Raw genomic sequence first — 24826 nt, 5'->3', positions numbered from 1 at the left:
CTTAGATGTGCAAAAGGAAACCTCTGCTGACCCAGTCCCTCCTCAGGCAGGGAATCTTCCTCACAGGACCCTTGTCCTAGACTCTGACGTTTCCTTTGGCCTCTGTTTTAGGCAGGAGAAGAGAGAGAAACGGGTGGGGCGAAAGCAACCTCCTCTGGGACTCACCACCCCATGAAGGCAAGGAAGTAGAAACAGCCAGCAGGGGGAGGGATTGGCCAGGATAAGAGTGGAAAGAGGCCCTGGGCAGGCTTGAAAGAAGATAGCAAGATTTGTCATAAAATCCATGTGAGTTAAGTGGAGAAGATCTCTGAAGGCATTGAATAATTCTTCCAAAAATGAAATAAAATTGGTTATTTCTGAATAGAGAGACTCTATTCCCTCCCAATCAATTCACTCTGGTGGCCATAGAACCCTGGACACCTGCTCTGGGCAAGGCACTGAGGCTGGGTGTTTGAAGGGATCCGAGAAGCAGAAAAGGCCCGTGTTCCAGGAGTTTGTGATGCTTGAAGGATGAAAAACAGGAGGCTTTTATATGCAAGAATTAGCTGTTAGTGCCAGCCCTGGACTTACCCTTTATTCAATTTAAGAAACAAAATTGGCTTGAAATTGCCTTTGACCTTTTTGGTTAAATTAATGGGGCATGAATTATTTTGAAGAATGAATTACCCCCCATGTCTCCACTCCTCTCCATGCCCCATCCCCCCACTCCAGGATTGCTTCACCTTTGCTGAAACACCAGGGAGAAATGAGAATCACTCCGTCTGGCAAGTCCCTGGACTGGGGATCAGGAGACTCGGGTCCTGGTGTCAGTGTTGCCCCATGATAGTCATGGAAAGCTTGATTTCCTCGTCTGTAGAATGGGGGTGGGAGGCTTCTCCCACTCTTATGCAGAGGTGTATTATGACAAGCCTGGGAGTGGGTGGCTGGGCAGGCTTGTTACATGGGCCTTGGATACCACTGAAGGAGCTGTCCCTGCCGCAGGCCCACCCTGGGAGGGTCAGTGCCCTTTAATGTGGGCAGAGGGAATGTTGACCCCCCAGAGTTCCCTGGGCCGGCGTGGCAGGAGTGGCAGTTGAATGGGGCAGTTGAAGAGGAAGGCTCCAAGCAGGTGGGACAAAGGAAGCTGAGTCTGAGGCCATCGAAAAGGGGGCTCTGGCAACACAAGCAGCAGGTGCCACCATCTGAGCCCCAAATCTGTTGACTCCTGTGCCTCTCCTCTCGGCCTCAGGACGCTGGGATTTCCTGCTAGGTAAAGCCCTCGCTGTAGCAATTTGTGGTTCCCAGTTAGTTCTGGGGGCCCTTGGCTCTCATCCCCGGGGCAGGCTAGGGTGGGCCACACTGGATGTGGCAGCTATGTGGAAGGAAGCTGGGACCTGGGACCTCCCAGAGGTGAAGAGAGGCCTGAGCAATTCCAATTTTTGGACACCACCCCCTCTCCGGTATCATAAAAGAAAAAGTAAAAAATCCAAGCAGGATTTTAAAATCTGTTATACACAGACATTTACTGTCAATCACTTAAGTCTTAATACACACAAAAGAGAGATGTCAACCTGACTGTACAATGAACAATTGAAACATGGGATTTTTTTTTAAAACCTTGAATTTATGGTGCACTGCTATGTGGTTCATGCAGGGTTAAAATGGGGAGGTTTATTTTTATCTTTCTTCCATCTTATAAGAGCATCTGTGAATGAATGGAGAACTTCATTTGGTGATAGCATCACAGGTCACCATTTGGGTCAGGTTTTAGCCGGGGACATCTGGGGATGGAGGACTGGAACCAAAGCCTCCCACCCCGCCTTCCTACACCTCCCAGGCTCTGTGCTCTCCCACCTGCCCATGCTCCCTCATCCTCTCTTTACCTCCCTGCTCTCTCTCTGACACCAGTCCCAAGTCACTTGCTGTTCCTTCTCCCCTGTCTGGCTGCTAGGGGATAGCCAGCTTGGACAGACAGGAGAGGTGAGGAGCAGGGGCTGAGGAGAGACTCGCACACTTAATCCTCTGTGCTGGAGGCAGGTTGGTCCCCCGGAGGAAGTGGCTGTGGGAGGTGGGAGGAGGGGAAGAGAAGAGCATCAGACATTGGGAATGCGGGCATCTTTTAATGCAGATAGGAGCAGGGGCTACAGGGGGTCTCTTATCTGGGAAGGACTTTTTGATTAAAAGTGTTTCTGCATTTGGGTTGAATCAGGGGAGCCCTAAGGAAGGATTTCCACTAATGGCACCAAGGAAGGCTGAAAATTCAATCCTCAAAAGAGGCAGAAATGAAATAATAACTAAGCCAAGTGGATAGGTGTGGGAAGTGTTTCTTATAAAATGCCCTCTAGACATCTTTCATTCTCCCATTTTTGACAGGAGTCAAGGATAGCGAAAAATGAATCAACTCCAAGGAAAACAACAGTGTAAATATGGGATGATAAATGCCAAGTGACCCAGAGCCCCAGAGTTGGGGAAATAATAGGGAGTGGTGGGGATTTTGGCAAACCAAAGCCTACATGCTCTGCCAAAAAGGGGTGGCTGCTGCTTAGTGTGAGTTGATTGTAGCCACCAGAGCATACAGGCCCAGTATGGCCAGAGTTCCTGGTTTTCCGACAGAAGCTGTTAAGTCTCTCTCTTTCTCTTTTTTTTTAATGTGTTACTTCTTAATTTTCAATTGTTAACCAAGAATTCAAAAATTTTCAAAACCATGCAGACCAGATGAAATGACCCTGTAAGTTGATTATGGTCTGTAGTCCAGCAGCATGTGCCCTCTGCTCTAAACTCTCTTGTCCAGTCTATTGAGATTAGGGGAGGAAGACCCACCTGCAAGCAGAGGCAGGCCCCAGTGGCTCTTCTCCCTTCTCTTGCTAACCCTCAGGTGCTCAGGATGTAAAAAGTCATGCCAAGAAGAGTCACGATGGCTGCAGGGGACCTCTCCTGGTCAGGCCTCACGCCATCTGGCTCTCCTCAGCTGCCCCCTACTCGTACCCCATGACTGCCGGCAAGCAGATTTCTCACTCCAGGCAGCTCCTCACTCCTGGCAGAGGATGGCATGACAGACGGAGATAGAGACGTTAGCCAAAGCAGGCTTCCTGATTAAAAAAAAAAAAGCCTCATTTTCCCCCGAGGCCTGCCAAATTTAGAGAAGTGCCATTCCAGCTGCAATGTTTCCAAGTCTGCTTAGGTAATCACAACTCTGCATATCACCGTGAAGAGATCAAGGAAATTACCTCCCGGAATCAATTTCCTTTGCACTCTGATTACCTGAACCTGGCCAGGGAAGCCTGGCCTCCCACGTTTGGCACCTTGGAGTCAGAACCCTTTAAGACAAGCTGATGACAACTTGATGCCAGGACTCTTTGCCATTAGAAAAGTGAACCAAATAGAAATCATGGGTGTGGATTCTCCACAGAGGATGAATTCTACCCTCTCAGAAGGGCATGGATGAAAGGGCTGGGGATGCTGAGCTTGGACAAGAGATGAATTACGAATGGGTAGCTGGTAGGGGAGGGGAGCTGGGAAATGATAAAGGTCCTCAAGCATTAGAGGGGTCAGCCAATGAGGGGGATACAGCTTGTGGTCTGCACGGCTCTAGAGAGTAGATCAAGTGTTGCAGGAAGATCAAGTTCAGTTCCACAGAAGGACAAAATGTCATCCCTGTTAAGGTTATTTCTTTTAAAAAATGCTTAACTTGTTTATTTCGAAAGTAACAAGAATAATACCAAGAAATCTCAATTACCCTCCACTCAGATTCACAAATTAACATTTTGCCACATTTGCTTTCACTTTCTCTCTCTGTGCATGCATATTATTGCTGCTGTTGTTATTATTCTGAATCATTTGAGAGTAAATTGCAGACATTTCCCCTAAATACTCCATTATCCCTAAATACTTCAGTGTGTATTTCCTAAGAGTAAGGACATTCTCTTACATAACCACAGTATGATTACCAAAAGGGGAGATTTATTGTTGATATAATATTATTATGTAATCTACAATCCATTTCATATTCAAATTTCTCCACTTGTCCCAATAATATCCTTTATGGTAATTGTTTTCTTGGTCCAGGACCCAGTCCAGTATTATGCATTGCTTTTAGTTGCCCAGTCTCTTTAGTTTCCTTTAATCTGGAACATTTCCTCGTCTTTTTTGGATCGTTCATGACATTGGCAATTTTGAAGGATATGGGCCAGTTGTTTTGTAGGATGTTCTTTTGGGTTTATCTGATACTTCCTCAAGATTAGATTCCAGTTATGCTTTTTTTTTTTTTTTTTTTTGCGGAAATATGGTATGAGGGCTGCCTGGAGAAGTGACCAGGACCTGTCACCAAAACTTGTTGAAGTACACTCTGGCTGAGTTTGCCACATCTGATGTATCTTGGATCTTTCTAGATTCTTGGACTCTATGATTCTCTTTCCCCCAAATAATTTCAGCTGGGTTTCAGAGTTTGTTGTGATCTCTTTCTTCTTCCTCAGCTAATCTTTGCTCAGACCTGCCTTATGGGCTTTGTTGCAGCCGTCAGGGCTCTGTGGGCAGGAAAGTGACAGTGGGAGGTGACTGGCAGTGGACAAGGATCATAGCTTGGCTGTTCAGTAACAGAAGGACTGGAACACTGCAGAAAGACTCTTGTGAACGAAGCCGATGCTTTTGTCCAGATCTCTCTCTTCCTGCCTCCATGGCCAGGGCTAGATGACATTTACTCAGGGAGCCAAGGACAAACCCATCACTGGTGGGAGACCAATTCCTTTACCTTTGTCAGTCTGGGCAGCCAAGAAGCTACCAGCAGCCCTCCACCACCTCCCTGCAGCAAATCCAGAAAGCCAGGGGACATAGTACAGCTGTGAAGAGCCTCCTGGTAAACACACAAATGGAAGTCCTATGGGGAAGTGTCTCGAGGGGAACATTTGCCCAAGACTGGGCCTATGTAGGGAACAGTAGGCTGCTGTCTCCACAGTAGAATCTAATCTAAAGCCCATAACTGCTGCTTCCAACCTTACAGCTCTTGACTCTCTTGCTCAAGCCTACTGCCCATGGTTCCCTTATGAGCCTCACCATGGTGTTGGCACAAAACCAATTTCAGCTGAGAGCTGAGCTAGGCTTGTTTTCAAATCTTCTTCCTTCTTCCCCACTCCTTTCCAAGTACCAAGTTCTATCTCACGATCCCTAGGAGGTCCTGCTTAACCCCACACCCTCTCCAGAACATGCCTACCTCTTTGTTGGAGCTCCTATAACACAGGTGGTCTATATTACTCAGTGATGTGAAGCACAGCCAGCCTGGTTCCAGGCTTTATATTCTTTAAAATATGATTAAATATTACAACTACAAGGGAGGACCCCTGAGCAGCTACCAGGTCTCATTTCCCTATCTCCCAAAGCCATCTTGACTTTGGTGATATCTTTCCCATTCCTTTTTTTTAAGAACAGTTTTAGATTTATGGTGAAAAATTATGAAAGTAAAGAGTTCCCACTGTCTTATACCCAATTTAATGTTACTATTAATAATCATATTAGTTGTGATTAATGAACAAGTATTGATGCATTAACTAATATCCATAGATTAGATTTCCTTAGTTTATACCTAATGCCCTTTCTCTTTTCCAAGATCCCATCAGTACCCATTACATTTAGTTGTCATTTCTCCTTAGGTTCCTCTTGGTTGTGACAGTTTCTCAGTCATTAATCTTCATGGTGTTGACAGTTTTGAGGAGTACTGGTCAGGTATTTTTGTAGAATGTCCCTCAATTGGGTTTTTTTTTTTAATATTTTTCTTATGATTAGACTAGAGCTATGGATTTTGGGGCAAAAGACCACAGAGGTAAAGTGTCATTCTCATCACGTCATATCACGGGTACATGCTATCAGCATGACTTAGCAAGGCTGATGGTGGTCTTGATCACCTGCCTGAGGTGGTGCTTGTCAGGTTTCTCCCCACCCCACCCTCTTTCCATGCTCCACTGTATTCTAGTTGATAACGTTTTCTCCCACAGGGATTAGGGTTAACAATTCTGATACTGCTCTACATTTACATTTAAATTGAATAATTAAGTAAATGGATGGTGGATGTTGGGAGACAGGTTTCTCATTACTGAAGTGGGAATTTACCCATAAGGAAGGAGAGGAGACTAGAATTATCCATGTGGTAATGGCTTGGAGTTTGTAGAATCATAATGAACCCATTTTCAGTTTGAAAATGATACAGATGATTACATGTATTAATATTTATTGATATGTGAATATATATGGATTTTATAATATACACATACATGTTCTTTTTCTCGCATGGGCAGGCACCAGAAATTGAACCCGGCTCTCCAGGATGGCCCGTGAGAATTCTGCCACTGACCCACCATCACACCGCCACACATACATGTTCTTGATTTGTCTTCTGAGAGAGCCTAGAAGCAACAACACTGCAGTATACACCTAGTGCCCAGACCTTAAGTTTCTAACATCATTCTCCAACGTTAGGAGCCAGGGTTCCTTGGAGAAGTGGCTGATTCTAGCAAGGGTTGGGATATAAGCCCAAAGCATCTCGTAGTTCAAGAAAGTAAAAAAGTGCTAAAAACAAAACCCCACAGTGATGGAAATATGTCAAAGGGACAAAGGAGCCAACTGAAAGCACACCCAGTGGCCAAAAGCTGGAACAGTTCAAGCCAAAAATAACTACAGTAATATTGGCTTATAACCCAAAATAGAAAATAAATATTCACAAGTTTATTCTGATATAAATAATTAGATAAATAAATCAATAGGGGGAAAAACAAATCTCACATGCAGAATAATTTCAAATAATTTATATAGGTACTCTCCCACAAGGAGGTGGAGAGTAAATCCCAACTCCTTAACTGGGGGCTGTGCTTTAGTATCTCCCATTCACTTTTTTGATACTTTTATTACCCATGTATTTAATAGTATTTGAAATACATTATTTTGCAAGAATGTGAACTTTATACAGATGGTATCAGAATGCATATATTGCCCTTAACTTGTTTTTTTCCACTCTTAATTTGTCACTTGTGAGATTGATAAAGGATTGATGTGAAGATTTAGTTAATTCATTTTCCCTGCTAAATAATCATGCCCTGTATGCATATACCAATTTATTTATCCATTTTCCAGTTGATGGATTTTTAAGATGTTGTAAACAGAGATGATACAAATATTCCTACGGGGGAGCAAAAATATTTTTGCATGAGACTCCTCTGTAGACTGTTTGCTTCTGTTTTCCTCTGTAGATTGTTTGCTTCTGTTTTTCTAGATAGAACTTCAGTATAAACATCAGTGAGTATGAGTGAAGAGAGACTAGCAGAAGCAGGGGAAAATTTTCTGAGGACAGTGGAAGGAAGTATTGCAGGGTTTGGGCTATTTTGTATTCTCCAGGGATGTGTTTTAGTTTCCTGGCTGCTAAAACAAATACCATACAATGGGTTGGTGCAAACAATGGAAATTTTTTGGCTGTCTGTTTTCAGGCTAGGAGAAGTTCAAAATCTAGACATCAGCAAGGTTATGCTTTCTCCCCGATGACTGTGGCATTCTGGGACTGCTGAGGTGATCGTTGGTCCTTGGCTCTTCCATCACAAAGCAAGCACTTGTTGGCATCTTCTTTCTTTCCAGGTCCGCTGCTCCCTGGGCTTTTCTCTTTGTGCACCATATCCTTTACTTATAATAACCCATATTAAGGCCCACCCTCATTCAGTTTGGGCACACTTAACTAATAACATCTTCAAAGGAGTCCTGTTTACAGATAAGTTCACAGGACTAGGGGTTGGGACCTGAACCTCTTATGGAGGACATGACTCAGTCCCCAACAGCACATATATACGTAGGGAGGACACTCTCAGTATCCTTATTAACATGAGATACGTTAGTAAGAGCATCTTCAACCTGACCAGATATTTTCAAATTGATTTCCAAATTATTTTACAATTTATACTCCCACCAAAAGGGCTTAAGAGATGTTGTTCTTCATACCTATGCCCAGACTTAGAATTTTCAGACATTTTAATCTTGCCTATCTGAAAGATGAGAGATAGTTCTCATTGTAATTGTGGTTTTGAGCGTATTTTTTTTTATGTTTATTTGGCTCATCTGTGACTTGCCTGATTGTATCTTTTGCCTCCTTAATTAATTGCTTGTCCTGTTCTTATTACTGTATTGGACATTCTTCGTAAATTCTGCATGCTAATTCTTTGCAATTAAAAGAATCACATATATACTATCCTGTTGAACTCTTTTTAATCTTTCAGAAATTATGTTTTGATTAACAGACATCTATCATTTTAATGTAGAAGAATTTGTCAATCTTTTACATCATGGTTTCTGTTTTTCAAATTTGTTAAGAAATCCTTTCCTATCCTGAGATCATAAATACAGTTTTCTATATTTACTTTTGACCATTTGCATGGTATTATCTTTTATACTCTTTTACTTTCAAATTGTCTGTATATATTTAAAATGTACCTCTCAGAAGCAGCACTGGGACCTGCTTTCTTATCCAGTCTGCAGTGCAGCATTTTAATTGAAATATTTATTTCAGTTATATAGAATGTAATTATTGATGTGGCTGGGTTTAAGTCACAGCTTATCTTCCATTTATCCCTCCTATTCTTTATTCTTCTGTTCTTCTTTGCAGACCTTTCTTGGGCTAATGTACTATTTTTTTTAGTGTTTCATTTTATTTCCTCTATTGATTTCTTTGCTTTAACTATTTTATTTAGTAGTTTCTCAAGGACTAACCCTATGCCATGGTTTACAGGTTCATGCATGTTATTGTGTGCTTATTTCTCCTTTTCTAGTGGCAGAAATTATGTCTTAGACTTTCTCGTGCTTATCATTATAGATTCATCCATTCAGTGAACCCATATCAAACATTTACTATGTGCCAGGGACTGTGCTAGGTATTGGGAACGCTGTTGTAAACAAGATAGATGTGATATCTACAGTCTATTTAGGGAAATGGGTAAGTAAGTTAAGGTGGATCTTAATCCTTTTACTGGAGATCTTTATGAGAGAATAAAGGACAAAAAAAGCCAAGTGAGCTTAGAGAGAAAAACCCTGGAGAAGCTAAGAAAGGACCCACAGAAGCTCAGAGAGGAGGCCATGCTAACTGGAAGTTGAAAGCAAAGAAACCCAGGGGCAAAGGACCAGCTGACAAAAGCTATGTGCTTTGTTATCTGACAGATTAACCCCATATGCCAGCAGCCTGCCTTCAGAGAAGTATCATTCTGTTGATGACTTAACTGGGGTGTTTTCACAGCCTTAGAACTGTAAATTTGTAAGGTCATAAATCCCCATTGTAAAAGGGAATCCATTTCTGGTATGTTGCATTCTGGTAGCTTTAGCAAACAGAAACACCCAGATGTCTCAGTCCATTTTCATTTTCACTTTTTATAATTCCTTTTTCTTTCTGTTCCTAAGCCTGACTCCATTCAGTTTTCTTGCCTTCATGTTTGCTGATTTTATTTTTCTACTGCCAGCTCCAATTTTTCAATTTAGTTATTGTGGTCCTCCACTCGACTAGTTCTGTTAAAATTTCTACCTCCATTTTGAGATTCTCATTTGTTAATCCATTGCCTCCTGTTATCCTTTAGTTCTTTCTCTGTATTTTTTCTTCATCTCCTTGAGCATGCTGAATATCACTTTTTAATAATCCCTGTCCAGTATAGCCACAGTCTTGTCTTCTTCATTGGTGTTTTCTGAAATTTTATCCTTTAGCTTTGGATGGGCCATCATTTCCTGTTTTTAATCTTTAGTTTGTAAGTAGGGAAGGTTTCCCAAAGGAAGACATGTTTGAACTGAGCTTGAAGGCTGAGCAGGTGAAGGGAGGGATGTTAGGTTGTTTCAAGTTGTGGAGCAGCAATTTGTTCATGGGGCAGTAAGACATTCAGCAGGGCTGGAGTCCATGTTACATGCAAATGGAGAGTGGAGTGGGATGCAGATTGGCAAGAAGTTGAAAGAGTCCCTGTTTGGTAACTTCTAATTTTCTCATTGAATTGGGAATCTGGTGCTAGGGCTAGAGTATATATATCACGAATATTCATTAGTTGAATGATAGAAGAGATTTGAGGCAGAACTACTGCACAAACACGGGCCCACCCCCACCCCCCCAGCTCACTATCATGCCTTCATTTCCATTTTGGGAGATTTACCTCCTTTCTGAGGCAAAGACATTTTGGTTTTCAAATTCTGTGGTAAGAAAGAACATATTATTCCAAAGGAGTGCCTCTTGTAATATAAGCAAGGGATTTTGAAGTTATTGGAGAAAAGAGGGAATGTTATTTTCCCTGTATGCAGACTGCTCCAGATGAGAGGACATCAGCCACTCTCAAGTACTCTTGAGAATGTCCCTTCTCCTCTCTGTCTCCTTTACTGTACAATGAGGAGTTTGTAAAAGATTGCATTTAAGGTCCCTCCCAGTTCTGGCATGCCCTGGATTTTTCACTTTGATAAGAATTAGTTTATTCAATGTTTTTAGCCATAAACTAGGGAACTTGAGAGAGAACTCATGGAAATAGGATCTCAGTGTATATATAATAGAGAAAGCTTTCGTTTAAGGGACAGAAACCAACTCAAGTTAGCTTAGATTAAAAAAAAAACATGAAAATCTATACACAGGGTGTGAGTAAGGATGTGTCATGGAACCTCAGGGCAAGAATGCAGCTGGGTCTCAGGTAAGGGCTGGAGCTTATTGGATAGAATAGGAAAATCTTCAGGGTCATCTACTATGGTCATTTTTCTTTTTCTCTGTGCGTTTATTTTATTCATTCCCTCTGCTTTCAACATGGGGGAATATGGTGCTTGCTCACCTCGCAATTCTATTCTTTCTTGTCCTTATTTAAATATTTCTGAGTGGGAGAGAATTTTCATGAAAACTGCCTAATCGGAGGGTCCCACCCAATTGTTTCATGTCTCCATGGAAACAGCTTAATAAAAAAAGATCCCACCCAGCAATATTGAATCAGGATTAGAGAACATGGCTTTTCTGGGGTACACAACAGTTTCAAACCAGCACAGAAAGGTTGGTTACTAGAGAACGGGGTTGTCGGTTTGTTGGTTTGTGGACTAAAGACACTTCAAAAGTACCCACTCCACCAAGATTGTTTGGTTTGTATTGGGGGTGGTGATCACTGAAGTGGGGATAATGTGGTCAGTCCTGAAAGGTGGGCAAGAACCTTGCTGAAGGTCCTTAGCCACTTGGTGTGTGAGGAAGTAAGGCACAAACTCCTGGGTGTCTGAAGGAATCGGGAATAAGGCGGCATGTGAAAAATTTCACTGTGGCTCACACTAAGTAAGCAAACTCACCATCTTAGGGCTCTTTACTGGCTGGGACTCAGATTGGCCATGGGCTGGCTCCTGGCACAAGACCCACAACAGGTATTCCTGCTTCCTATCAATCCAAAATGGGATAAGAAGAAGAACTGAATGTCCTTGCTAATAAGGAAGCCTCAGTGTGGAGTTGAGGGATATGGTGGGACTTCTGGCAATCATCTCCCAAATGTGGAAGGCTAATTGAGGAAAATAAGTTTGAGGAATCAGAGCAAAGTTGCTGGTCTGGATGGAGAAGAAGCTGCCTGATCCCCATCCCATAGTGCCTTTGTCTCTTAGTGAATCTTCCTTATTTCTCTCCTGCAGAGTGAAAGTATCCCAAGGCCTAGAACCCAAGGCACAAGACTGTCATCATGATGGTGGGTGAAGGCCCCTACCTTATCTCAGACCTGGACCGGCGAGGTCCACGGAAGACCTTTGTGGAGAGATATGACCCCAGTCTGAAGACCATGATCCCAGTGCGACCTTATGCAAGGTAAGCCTGGAGGAGGCTTGGAGGCCTCAAGTACCATAGGGGTTGGAGGGTAGGGAGGAGCAGGGCTGGGGCAGAACCTCTAGGAATGGTTTCCAGCCAATCACAGAAGCCAGCACTGCCCCTGGTGTCATGCTGCTGCCTCTATGTGCCTGTCCTTTTGTCATCCATCCACTCATTTATTCGTTTATCAGCCACTCACTTCTTGCCTCTGCTTGTCCTTGGGTAAGAGGGAGACAATTGTTAATGTTTAAGGAGAGCTTTCCATGCGCCAGAAGTTACAAACATCTTCTCATTAAATCAGCACACCCTGGATGTGATGCATTATCTTCATCTGATGGGTAAAGAAACCGAGGCACAGAGAGGTTAAGTAACTAGCCCAAGTTTCATCCGGTAACTTTTTCTTTATCATAAGCCAAGTTAACACTCAGCAACTTAAAACAATTGCCATTTATTTAGCTTAAAATTTTATGAGTCAGCAACTTGGGCTGAACTCATCTGAGTGGTTCATCTGGCTTTGCCTGGGTTTACTCATGCATCTGTTGGTCAGCAGGGTGGCTGCCCTTTTTGGGGTTGGCTGGCTGTAAGCTGGGACAATGAGGGCAACTGGGCCATGTGGGCTCTCAGCCTTAAAGAGTCTAGTCCAGGCTTCATCCTGTGCATCAGGCTTCCAAGAGAATGACAGTGAAAATGCCACACCATTTCTGCTGTCTCATTCCATTGGACAGAGCAAGTGTCAGAGTCAGACAAGATTTAAGGTGTGCAGAGGTAGATTCCACCTTTTGATGGGAGGACCTGCAAGGTAACATTGCAAGGGGCTGGGATACAGATAGGGAGAGACAATCGGGGTCATTTTTGTGCTTCAGGATAGTAACTCAGGGCAATCTGATACCAGAATATGTTTAGCCACAATATTATATTTTATATATTATTAACATTGTGTAATCAAAACATTATAAAATACTATGTTTTCTACATAAAATAGGGCCAAATGGCTTGTCTGGTAGTGAAGTGACACTTTTCCAGATTCTCTGGACAAAAGATTGACATTTGAACTTTCAGAGGTGAAAAATGAAGGTTGAGAAGTAAGGGCATGGGTCCCGGGAGAGTTCTAACTACCCGCTGTTTTGGATTGGTTAAAAATTGCTTTGTAAGAGGCAATGTGGGGTGGTGCCAAGTGCATGATGGGGCCCTTGAATCAGCAAGAAGTGGGTGTGAATCTCTGTTCCACCACTGACCACACTTTACACAAGTTAGCTAATCTCTCTGTGTCATGATGTTCTTATCTGTGAAATGGGGTCATACTACCCTACCAATACTACCCTAATATCCCTCTCATTGAATTGTTGGGACGTTTAAATGAGGTAATGTATGACTCTATAATAAAAGCCACCTTTTACAAAATTTTCATTATGTGCCAGGCCCACAGGACCCATATGAATATTGTCTTAGTTTGGGTTCACCCAAAAGCAGAGCTTGAGTCAAGAACATGGGTGCAGGTTAACATATTTGGGAGGTAATACCAGGAAGCAGGACAGAAGATTTAGGTAGAGAGAGGCATCGTCGGAGAAAAAGGTACTATGGGAGTGTGCCATCAAAGTTAGTGATGTAAGCAATGGAGACAGGATTCTATCAGGTCCTTCTGAGAAATGTACAATTTCCCACCGAAAGGATGAGAGGTGGGGGCATTTATCTATCTCACCTGCCCTCCATTAGGGTTTGTCCCCAGGGCATCAACCCCTGCAATTTCAGGCTGCACTTTCACCCCTGGGAAGCTCCCACAACAGAAGGTGAAAAGAGGCATAGAATACACTGGAGATGGGGTGCTGTCCATGAGCCTGAGCTTGCACAAAATTGTCCTCTACAGCTGAGACCAGACGTGGATGTGACAAGAGTCTGTGACTCGGGCACATTTACAGAATCTGCTACAGATGCAAAACTCTTACAGGCCCTGGCAATGTAATGAACACCTGGTAATTGGTAGATATTATTCTGTGTCTCTGACTGTTACTCCCTCATAGATTAATTTCTCATGGGCAAAAACAAGATCTTTCTCTTTTTCCCTCCACTTCTCCTCTTTCCCTATACCCCTCTTTTTCCTCCTCTTCTGCTCTTCTTCCTCCTTTTCTACTTTCCCTTCCCTTTCCTCTCCCTTTTTTCTCCTCCTTCTTTATCTGGTGCTAATATTTATATAGCCCTTTATCTGTATTAATACATTCAATCCTCATAATAAACCATGAGTTTACTGCCAGCCACCCCCAACCCCACCCTGCCTAGGGATGCTTCACCCCCTTTGTGACAGCCCCTGCTCTGGACCTTCCCCTGCCTACTGAGAACAAAATGCCTGTGACTCCTGTGATAATTCCACTGATTGGTCTCCATTTCTGTGGCTGTCAAGTGGGGCAGGCATTTCTTTCCCATAGGATGGCCATGAGACTCAAATACTGGTAAATGTCCAACAACTGACTTGCTAAAAAGTTTCCCTAGTTTGTAATGTTTATCATTTTTTTATGATGTAAATACTCTTACTGTGGCAATTTCAAAATAGCAACATGACGTCACTGAAGGTGGAGTTGGGAAGTGATGGGCCGTAGCATATCATTATAAGGTACCGAACAAACGCAATAGACTTAACCTCAAGAGTATGGATATTGGTAAAATGCTGTAAGATAATTAGGTAGTGGCGAGTTTTGCATATCCATTACCTTCGTTTTTAACTTAATTTAATTATAAGTTTATGTAATTTAATGTTTTAAAATAGTAGGGTTTAACAATCAATGTGCAAAATTCCTGAAAATTTGACAGTCATCTCTCACAAGCTGGTCTGTGCTAGCTCCAGCACATCTCTGCTCAAAGCGCTGATGAGGGTGAGTCACAGGTTCTGAGTGAGGCTATGGTTAGTATTGCCATTAAGAATTCAAGTGGGGAAACCAAGACATTGTCCCCAATGCCCTGGAACACCAAGTGTCTTATCTGTCTGTAGGTTGGCGCCCAACCCTGTGGACAATGCCGGACTACTCTCCTTTGCCACATTTTCCTGGCTCACGCCGGTGATGATTAGAGGCTACAAGCACACGCTGACAGTGGATTCCCTGCCCCCGTTGTCGCCATATGACTCATCTGACACCAACGCCAAAAGGTACCAGGGCTCGTTTGGGTCGCCTTGGATGAGAAGCCTATCCTAGGAAGGGGCCTTGCAAGTGCCTTGGTGTGCTTCCAATTATTAGGTGTGGAAATTGAGGTCCAGGGTCCTGGTGACCTTCCTTAGTGGCTGCTCTGACTGTGGCTGGATTCCTGGGGAGGTGAGCAGTGGGGAGAGTTGTGGGGCATGATGGGGAAGGGTCTGGCTGAAGAGCTGTGGCTGAAGGCTCAGGACCTTTCTCCTGGGCCTTTGGTTTCTTTGTGGGGCACCATGTAAGGACGGGGGGGGCTTGGCTCTCACTTTGCTCTGTGCTGGTTGGACCCCGCTGGCACTGCTGCACGCAGTCTAGGCATCATGTTTGGCTTCACTTTAAAAGTCGTTATTGGCCTTTCATATTCTCAAATATGTTTAGATTGGCCCAAATGAAACTGTCGATATTTGACAACTTTGACTTGCAAAAACGGCAATTTTAGTTTCATTATAAATGATCATTAAGGCAACAGAAATTATAAAATTAAGCAGTGGAAGTATCCCCACCACACCCAGGCTCCAACCCCCAGAGGTGGACACTGTTAAATGTTCATGTGGGTCCGTCCAGATTTTTTTCTACTCTAATTAAACACACCCTATGTTGCCATCCTTTACAGATCAATAGCCCCCTTTCTTCCTCCTGTGCAAAGGTTATGTATTTTTTTCTTTAAACAAAAAATGAAACATACTATATAATTGTGGTCACTTTGCTATTTTCAGTTACGTGTCTACTAAGATTTTTCCGTGGCAGCACAAGCAGTTGTGAGATTAGGTCTCTGATTTAAGATATTTCACCTTTTTTCAATGTAAATGTTCAGAGCTACAAATTCCCCTCTCAGCCCTGTCTTTGCTACTTCCCGTAAGTTTTGATATACTGTCTTTTTGTTTTCATTTCCCTAATAGCTAATGGGGTTGGACATCTTTTCATGTGCTATCTTGGCCATTTGTATATCTTCTTTGGAGAAATGCTTATTCAAGGCTTTTGCTCATTATTATTATTATTGTTTTGCTTAAACAGCAAACATTTATTTTCTCATGGTTTTAAGGACATAAGAAGTTAAAAGTCAAGGTGAAAAAATAAAAAATAAAAAAAGTAAAAGTCAAGGTGCCTGCACATGTAAAAAAATAAGTCAAGGTATTGACAAGATGATGTTTTCTTCCTAAAGACTAGTGCTCTGGTGTTGGTTCAAGGCAGACTTTGGGGTTCCTTGGCTTGTTTCTCTGCCTCCTGTCACCTAGCATCTCTCTCTCCTTGTGTCCACTCTTCTAGTTTCTCCTGATTGCTGGCTTCTTCCTGTAGCCTTTTTCAACTTCTGCCTCCCAGTTTCTTCTTTTTATAAGGCATACAGTGATATGGATTAAGACCCACTCTCATTCAGTTTGACCAAATCTTAACTAGAAATAACATCTTCAAGAGGTCCTGTCTACATGAGTTCACAACCACAGGAATTCAGACTAAGATTAAGAACACGCTATGTAGGGGTACCCAACTTATTCTACTATGTTGGAATACATATATCAGTACTGAAATCTGGTGATTTGGGTAACTGGATTTTATTATTCTAAAATTATATCTTGTGTTTTAGATATATTTAGATGAGGACAAGAGAATAATGAAACAGTCACTGAAAACATAGATAGCTGTATGCAGATAATGTTGCCAGACTTAGCAACATATAAAAACATATACGGATGCCCAGTTAAGTGAATTTCAAATATACAATGTATTAGTTTTTCAGTATAAGTATATCTTAACTATTGTTAAGTAAAAAATATTTTTCTTTGTATGCTTTATTTGGGACACATTTATATTAAAAAATTGTTCCTTATCTGTAATTCAGATTTAACTGGGTGACCTGTACTTTTTTTTGTCAACCACACATATATGCCATATGTAATTAATTTACTCTAGAAGATATATTCATATTCAGGAGTGCAGAATAGAACTTCCAAGTACTAAATAGAACTTCATTCTATAAGGTCTTGAATTTTAAATAAAATTGTTTCATATTTGTGTTTTATTTTCCACCATGGATTCTAAGCTCCTTGAAATAAAATCTGCTCAACACAAATAAATCTTTATAGCAACCATTTGCCTATTTTTAAATGGTTGTTTATCTTCATATTGTTTAATTGTAAACTTTCTTTATATTTTTTGGATATAAAGCCCTTATTGGATATGTGGTTTCCAAATATTTTCACCCATTAAGTAGTCTGTCTTGTTGCTCTCATCATAAAGTCCTTTAAGGCACAAAAAATTTTAAATCTAATCTATTTCTTCTTTTGTTGCTTATGTTTTGGGTGTAAAGTCTGAGAAATCACTGCCTAACACAACGTTCTGAAGATACCACCCTATGTTTTCTTTTAGAAACTTTATAGTTTTGGTTCTTATATTTAGGTCTTTAATCCAATTTGAGTTGCTTTTGTATATGGTGTGAGGTATGGGTCCACCTTCATTCTTCTGCATATAGAAACCCAGTTTTCCTAGCACCATCTTTTGAAGAGTTTATTCTTCCCCTATTGAGTGGTCTTTGACCCTTTGTCAAAATTAATTGGTCATATATTTCCACTCTAATCTTTATTTCCCTCCTTCTGCTCACTTTGTATTTAGTTTGTTCTTCTTTTATTAAATCTCTTCGTTTTGAGGTAAAGTCTCTGATTTGAGATCTTTCTTCTTTTCTAATGGAAGCATGTAGAGCTATTGATTTCCCTCTTACCTCTTTAATTTGTTAAACAAATTAAACATTGTTTAATTTCCACATATTTTTGAATTCTCCATTTCTCCCACTGTTATTGATTTCTATGTTCATTCCATTGTAGTTAAAGATACATTGAATGATTTCATTATTTTTAAATTTTTTGAGACTTATTTTGTGACCTAAGTTATGGTATAGCCTAGAAAGTAATTCAAGTGAATTCAATAAAATGTACATTTTGTTGTTGGTTGGAGTGTTTTTATAAGGCCTACAGTGATGTATGTTATGCCTTTTGGTTTATAGTGTTGTTTAAGCCCTCTATTTCCTTGTTGATCTTCTTTTTTATTTTCTATTCATTAATGAAAATGACGTATTAAAGTCTCCTACTAATCATGTAAAACTGTCAGTTTCTCCCTTCAAATCTGTCAGTATCTCCTTCAGATAATTTTGGACTCTGCTGTTAGATACATATGTATTTATAATTGTAATGTGTTCTTTTTGAATTGTTCACTTTATTGGTATATTATGACTGTCTTTGTCCCTTGTAACTGTTTCTGACTTGAAGTCTATTTTTTGGGGGGTGGGGGGAGTGGTGCATGGTCCAGGAAATGAACCCTGAAGTCTATTTTATCTTATATTATTATACTACTACACCAGCTCTATTTAGGTTACTACTTGGCTGGTATATTTTTTCCACCCTTTCACTTTCAATCTTGCAGACCACATATAGTTTGGTCATACTTTTTATCCATTCTGCCAATCTCTGCCTTTTGTCTGGAGAACTTAAATACATTTACATTTATTGTCACTACTGATAATATAGGACTTTCTTTTGCCATATTTCTATTTTGTCTTTTGTTAAGTCATATACATTTCTTGCCCTTCAATTCTTTTGTTAATGTCTCCTTTCATAATTATTTGATTTTTTTGTGTGTGTATTGTAATATATTGATTGCTTTCTCATTTCTTGATATATTTTCATACATTTTCCTTGTGGTTACCATGGGGTTAAAATTTAACATCCTGAATATGTAACAATCATATTTGATTTGATACCAACTGAGTTCAATAGCTTAGACATATACTTTTCTTACATCCCCCCACTATTTTTCGTTTATACCTCTTACCAATTATATCTTTGTACATTATACATACAAAACAATAGACTTATCATTAGTTTTTATGCATTTGCATTTTGGCACCTGTAGTAAGTAAGAAGTGCAGTTGCATATCAAAAGCTATAATAAAATAGTACTCATATTTATAACCAAATGGTTTCCTTTAGCAGAGGTCTAGTACCCTTTCTTCTCAGTCCAAAGAACTCCCTTTAGCAGTGCTTAAAGGGAGGTCTAGTGTTTATGAACTCCCTCAGATTTTGTTTATTTTGGAATGTCTTTGTCTTTCCCTTATTTTTGAAGAAGTCTCTCTGGATATAAAGTTCTTGGTTGGTCACTGTTTTCTCTCAGCCCTTCAAGTATTTTAGCCTACTGCCTTCTTGCCTCTAAGGTTTCTATGAGAAATCTGCACTCATTCTAATGAGTACATAACACGTTGCTTTTCTCTTGCAGTTTTCAGAACTCTATTCTTGTTCTTTGTATTAAATAATTTGAACAATATATGATGAGGTATATTTTTCTTCAAGTTTATCGTGTCTCATGTTCTCTGGTCTTCTTGGATGTGTAGATTCAAGTCCCATGCTAAGTTTGGGAAGTTTTATGTCATTATTTCTTTGAATAGTCTGCCTGCTTTTTCTGTCTTTCTTCTCCTTCTGGAATTCCCATAATGCATATTGGTTCATTTGATGGTGTCCCAGTGTGCTGGCCAGAAGCTGTTCTGTACCCCAGAAAAGGCCATGTTATTTTAATCCGTTCTATAGTTGCAGACCTGTTGTGGTTGGGACCTTTTTGTTAGGTTATTTCAATTTGGGATGTGACTCACCCCATTCAAGGTGGATCTTAATCCTTTTACTGGAGATCTTTATGAGAGAATAAAGGACAAAAAAAGCCAAGTGAGCTTGGAGATAAAAACCCTGGAGAAGCTAAGAAAGGACCCACAGAAGCTCAGAGAGGAGGCCATGCTAACTGGAAGCTGAAAGCAAAGAAACCCAGGGGCAAAGGACCAGCTGACACAAGCTATGTGCTTTGTTATCTGACAGATTAACCCCATATGCCAGCAGCCTGCCTTCAGAGAAGTATCATCCTGTTGATGACTTAATTGGGGTGTTTTCACAGCCTTAGAACTGTAAATTTGTAAGGTCATAAATCCCCATTGTAAAACGGAATCCATTTCTGGTATGTTGCATTCTGGTAGCTTTAGCAAACAGAAACACCCAGATGTCTCAGTCCATTTTCATTTTCACTTTTTATAGTTCCTTTTTCTTTCTGTTCCTAAGCCTGACTCCATTCAGTTGGCTTGCTTTCATGTTCGCTGATTTTATTTTTCTACTGCCAGCTCCAATCTGCCACTAAAATCCTCCTGCCAATTTTTCAATTTAGTTATTGTGGTCCTCCACTCGACTAATTCTGTTAAAATTTCTACCTCCATTTTGAGATTCTCATTTGTTAATCCATTGCCTCCTGTTATCCTTTAGTTCTTTCTCTGTATTTTTTCTTCATCTCCTTGAGCATGCTGAATATCACTTTTTAATAGTCTCTGTCCAGTATAGCCACCGTCTTGTCTTCTTCATGGTGTTTTCTGAAATATTACCCTTTAGCTTTGGATGGGCCATCATTTCCTGTTTTTAATATTTTGTTGCATGCTGTGCTTTTTAATATTTAAAAATGTTAACTCTGGGGTTTATTCCCTCAGATGTCTGTTTCTTGAGTTTGTAACCAGCTGGTGATATGACAGAGATTTTCTTGAATGTCAGCCCTCCTTTCAGGAAGGTCTACCCAAGGTAAATGCAAAGTTCAGGGTCCTCCCTGTCTTTTTATTTTTGGGGCTAGTGTCTTTTCCTGGGCGTCTGCTAGCTAGTTGATCAGTTCTTCTGTTTACAGGATTAGGAATGTGCCCCTCTGCTTCTCAGGAGACAGATCTTCTCCCTTCCCCAGATATTACACTGCTGTTTTTAAAGCAAGTGAGCCTCTGCACTAGGTCATCCATCTCGTTTCTTACTCTGCTTTCGTTGTCTCAAGCTGCTTTTGCCTGGATGCCTACTTCTAGGAGGGTGTGCACACTGGAGAGGAATTTCCCGACAGTCCTTCCCAAACAGAACAAGATCAGGGATCCACAAAGAGAAGTCAGACCAGCTCCAAACTTCCCTGGATGTAGGAGGGGTCATGAAGGGTGGCCATGAGCCGACTGCCAAGAGAGTCGTGGTTGGGTGCCAGTAACCAACATGCCAAGAGAGCAATATATTGGGCATTACAGTAATTTATCATCTTCTTTCTCCCACTCTTGAATGTTGTACAGTGTTTAGTGGATGTCAGAGTTCTGAAATAGTTGATTCAGACAATTCCTGGCTGTTTAATAGTTCTTCTGGCGGAGGGACTGATTCTTGGAGCTTCATACTCCATCACTGTCCCACAATCTTTTCCTTTCCTTCATTATTTTTTAATGCAATTTCATTGAGATATATTCACATACCAAATAATCTATCCAAAGGATATAATCAATGGCTCACTGTATCCTCATATAGTTGTGTATTCACCACCACAATAAATTTCAGAACAATTTGATTACTCCAAAAAGAGAAACAAAAATAAAAAAGAAAACCCAAAGCATCCCATACCACTTATCCCTTATTATTACTGTTATTATTATTTTTTCTTTACTTTATTACTCATCTACCCAAAAACTAGATAAAGGGGGTGTTAGTCACAATGTATTTACAATCACGCAATCACACAATAAAAGCTATATAGTTATACAATCATTATCAAAGATCAAGGCTACTGGAATACAGATCAACAATTTCAGGTATTTCCTTCTTGCTATTCTAATAGACTAAAAATTACAGAGAAATAGATGTGCAATGAGTCATGTCTTAATCATTTATTAAATCTTAATTTCTCAGTTACACCTTCTCCCTCTCATTTGATCATTCTCTCAATTTCCATGGACAATGACCATTTTAACTTCTTTATGCTGGAAAGGGGTGTTGACCTTATGGGGTAGAGGAATGAAACTGGTTGATGTTCCTGGAGAGAACAGTACTGTTTCAGGGTTTATCCGGCATAGTCTCAATCTGGAGGCCTTAAGTTTTTGAAAAAATAAACTTGCTAAGAAAAAGTTTAAGAGTCTTAGATAGAGCCCAGGTATTCTCAGGGCTTTCAGAAATACTGTTGGTTGGGGCATAGTATAGTGTGGCAGTATGCAATATCTGGCTGAAGCTTGCTTAACAGTGTCCTCCAGAATGACCTTTCAATTTTATTTGAAATCTCTTAGTCATGAAAATCTTATTTAGCTTCATTTCTTTACCCCTGTTGGTCAAGAAGGCATTCTCAATCCCATGATGCCAGGGTAGGTTCATCCCTGGGAATCATGTCCTATGTTTCCAGGGAGACTTACATCCCTGGGGGTCATGGCTCATGTAGGGGGAAGGGTAGTAAATGTATTTGCAGAGTTGGTTTAGGGAGAGAGGCCACATCTAAGCAACAAAAGAGGTTCTCTGGGGGTGACTCTTAGGCATAATTATATTGCAGAAATAAGTTTCATGAAGGCATATCTCAAGATCAATGACTTGCCTTATTAATTTGGGAGTCCCTAATGCTTGAAAAAATATCAGGAATTCCCCAGTGGGGAAATGTAATAGTTCCACATATTTCCCCAGTCCTTCAAGAGCATTTTGCCAAAATTTTTAAAATTTTCTGCCCAAACCACTCCAGAGTGTAATGGGGCATTACATTTACCTCTATAGAATAACAAGATTTCTCTTCTCCCTCACTTCTGAAAGATAGTTTCACTATCTTTGGTTGGCGATAGTTTTCTTTCATCACTTTAAATACATCATCCTACTGCCAATTTTCCGATGAGAAATTGCTATTTAATTTTATTGGGGTGCCCCTTGTATCTAACATTTTGCGTTTCTCTTGCACCTTTCAGAATTCCCTCTTGGTCCTTGGCATTCAATAGTTCGACAATTGTGTGGCTTTGGTTGTCTTCAAGTTTGTCTTATTTTGAGTTTGTTGGCCTCCTTGAATGTAGAAAACTAATGGGAAGTTTTCTGCCATTATTTCTTTGGATATTTCTTCTGCCCCTTTCTCTCTTTTTCTTTGGGATTCCTGTAAGTTGTGTATTGGAGCATTCGATAGTGTCCAACAGATCCCTTAGGCTCTGTTCACTTTTTTCATTCTTTTCTCTTTCTTGTCTTGAGCCTGGATCATTTCAATTAGGTTGTTTCTAAGTTGACTGATTCTTTCTTTCACCAGCTCAATCTGCTGTTGAAATCCTCTGGGAAAATTTTTTGTTTTAGTTATTGTGGTCTTCAACTCCAGCATTTCTCTTTGGTTCCTTTTTTTAAAATTTTCTGTCTCTTTACTGAGATTCTCATACTGTTCACTCATTATTTTCCTGATATCTTTTAGTTTTTTCTTTGTGTTTTCCTTTATCTTCTGAGCATGTTTTAAAATCTTTTAAAGATATTTTTCTGGTATGTCCAAAGTCTGGTATTCTTCATTGATGGTTTCTGAGTTTTTATGTTCTTCATTTGGGTGGACCATCATTTCATTTTATTTATCTTTTAATCTTCTCTTGCACACTGTATATTTTAATATTTAATGGTAACTCTGGGATTTAGCTCTTCAGCTGTCTGTTCCTTAAATCTGCATCCTGCTTGTGATATGAGAGAGATTTCCTTGAGTGCTAGGAGCTAAAAAATAAACAAAGAAACAAATACAAAAAGTACCTTTCACAGTCTTTGCAGCTGGACTCTGCACTGGCTGGTGCTCTCCTTCAGAGTTCAGTCCTTTTATCAAGAAGATCATACTGAGGTAAAAGTGAAGTGCATCTTCATCGTTTCAGAGCCTGCCTCTTGCTGTGAGTGTGGTTGCTTGTGGATCTAGGAATATCCTCATTTATAGGTATCTGAATGTCCCCCATACTTGCTAATGCATAGACCCTGCCCCCCCACACACACCTTACACGAATGCTCTATTTTATGTTTAGTTTGGCAATCACTTGCCTCCAGCTGCTTCAACTTAATTGTTTCTTACACTGTGTTAGCTGTCAGCAAGCTTCATCTGCAGGGCATATTCCGGGAAGGCAAGTCAGAGACAAGTGTCCTGGTTTAGTGCTTCAGGCTGCCATCCAATATATTGGCACCAACACACAGGTACCCTTGTAGGAACACAGGTGCTACTTTGCTCCCTGTGGAATGGGACCAAGGACCCACAATGGGAATGTTGCCCGGTTCACACTGTGCTGAAAAGGGATGGGGGGAGGGCTGTTGTTCCAACCTGGGCATGCAGGTCTGGAGGTTCCAGCTCTAAGACTGAAGAAAACACCAGGCACTAACTGAGTTATTAAGCTTATTGAGAACTTACTCAAGATAGGGACAGCAGCTCCAATGGTCAGAGAATCACCAGAAGCACCCTGCAATTAGGCAGAAATCATAAGGGCCAGATATGGGAGCATAAGACAAAGACATTTCATTGTGTATAAGATCATACACTTAGAAGAAGTCCCATGACATATGCGGTAGTTTCTTACTACTCATTCTATGCACAGAAGAGGTTATAGGTTAACTGAGGAAATTCAAAGGAGTGCGTGACAACATCTTATTTTTCCAGAAAGACATACAAGGTAAAGAATGGCATGAAACTACTCAGGAGTTTGGTGTTTATTCAAATAACCATTTGTATATTCTTTTCTCCTGAGGGAGGCAGCTTAAAGATTAACTGGGTCCTTTGGTTAGCAGGCAGCTGCACATTCATGGCTTCACTGGGGTGAGACCAAGTTATGGCTTCAGTTCCCACAGCTACCAAGGCTGCCACAAGATTCTTCTACCATTTATAAGCTGTATTTTCTTATTTTGGCACTGGTCCAATTACAGCAATCCCTTAACTGTTTTTCTGGGATTTTGAGGAAGATTGCTCTTCCAGTTTTGCTAGTTGTTCAAAGATTCTGTAGGGGAATGGTACCCTGGAGCATCTTACATTGCCTTCATTGTTGAGCATAACAGCACTTTATTCTTTTTTAAATGTAAACATTTAGAGCTATAAATTTCCCTCTCAGCATTGTCTTTGC

The 24826-nt window shown here is 40.7% G+C and overlaps 1 protein-coding gene across 6 annotated transcripts in view; it reads left to right on the top strand.

Moving 5' to 3' along the window:
- The first annotated feature begins 974 nt into the window (after nucleotides 1–974).
- The window catches only part of ABCC12 (ATP binding cassette subfamily C member 12), an 84825-nt gene continuing 60973 nt past the window's right edge, over nucleotides 975–24826 (top strand). Inside the window, exons 1-4 of one of the 6 annotated variants that reach the window (XM_077132342.1) lie at nucleotides 978–1249; nucleotides 7446–7590; nucleotides 11608–11776; nucleotides 14757–14912. In XM_077132342.1, coding sequence (XP_076988457.1) covers nucleotides 11655–11776; nucleotides 14757–14912 — 278 coding nt within the window. In that variant the 5' untranslated portion in view covers nucleotides 978–1249; nucleotides 7446–7590; nucleotides 11608–11654. Of the gene's footprint in view, nucleotides 1250–7445; nucleotides 7591–11607; nucleotides 11777–14756; nucleotides 14913–24826 lie in introns of all 6 variants that reach the window. The other 5 variants (XM_077132346.1, XM_077132344.1, XM_077132343.1 and 2 more) reach the window with 5 other exon arrangements.

Source organism: Tamandua tetradactyla, chromosome 16 (genome assembly GCF_023851605.1).
Source record: "Tamandua tetradactyla isolate mTamTet1 chromosome 16, mTamTet1.pri, whole genome shotgun sequence".
Lineage (NCBI taxonomy): Eukaryota > Metazoa > Chordata > Mammalia > Pilosa > Myrmecophagidae > Tamandua > Tamandua tetradactyla.
Note: the sequence above shows the minus strand (reverse complement) of the source record. Positions and strands in the feature narration are given on the sequence as shown.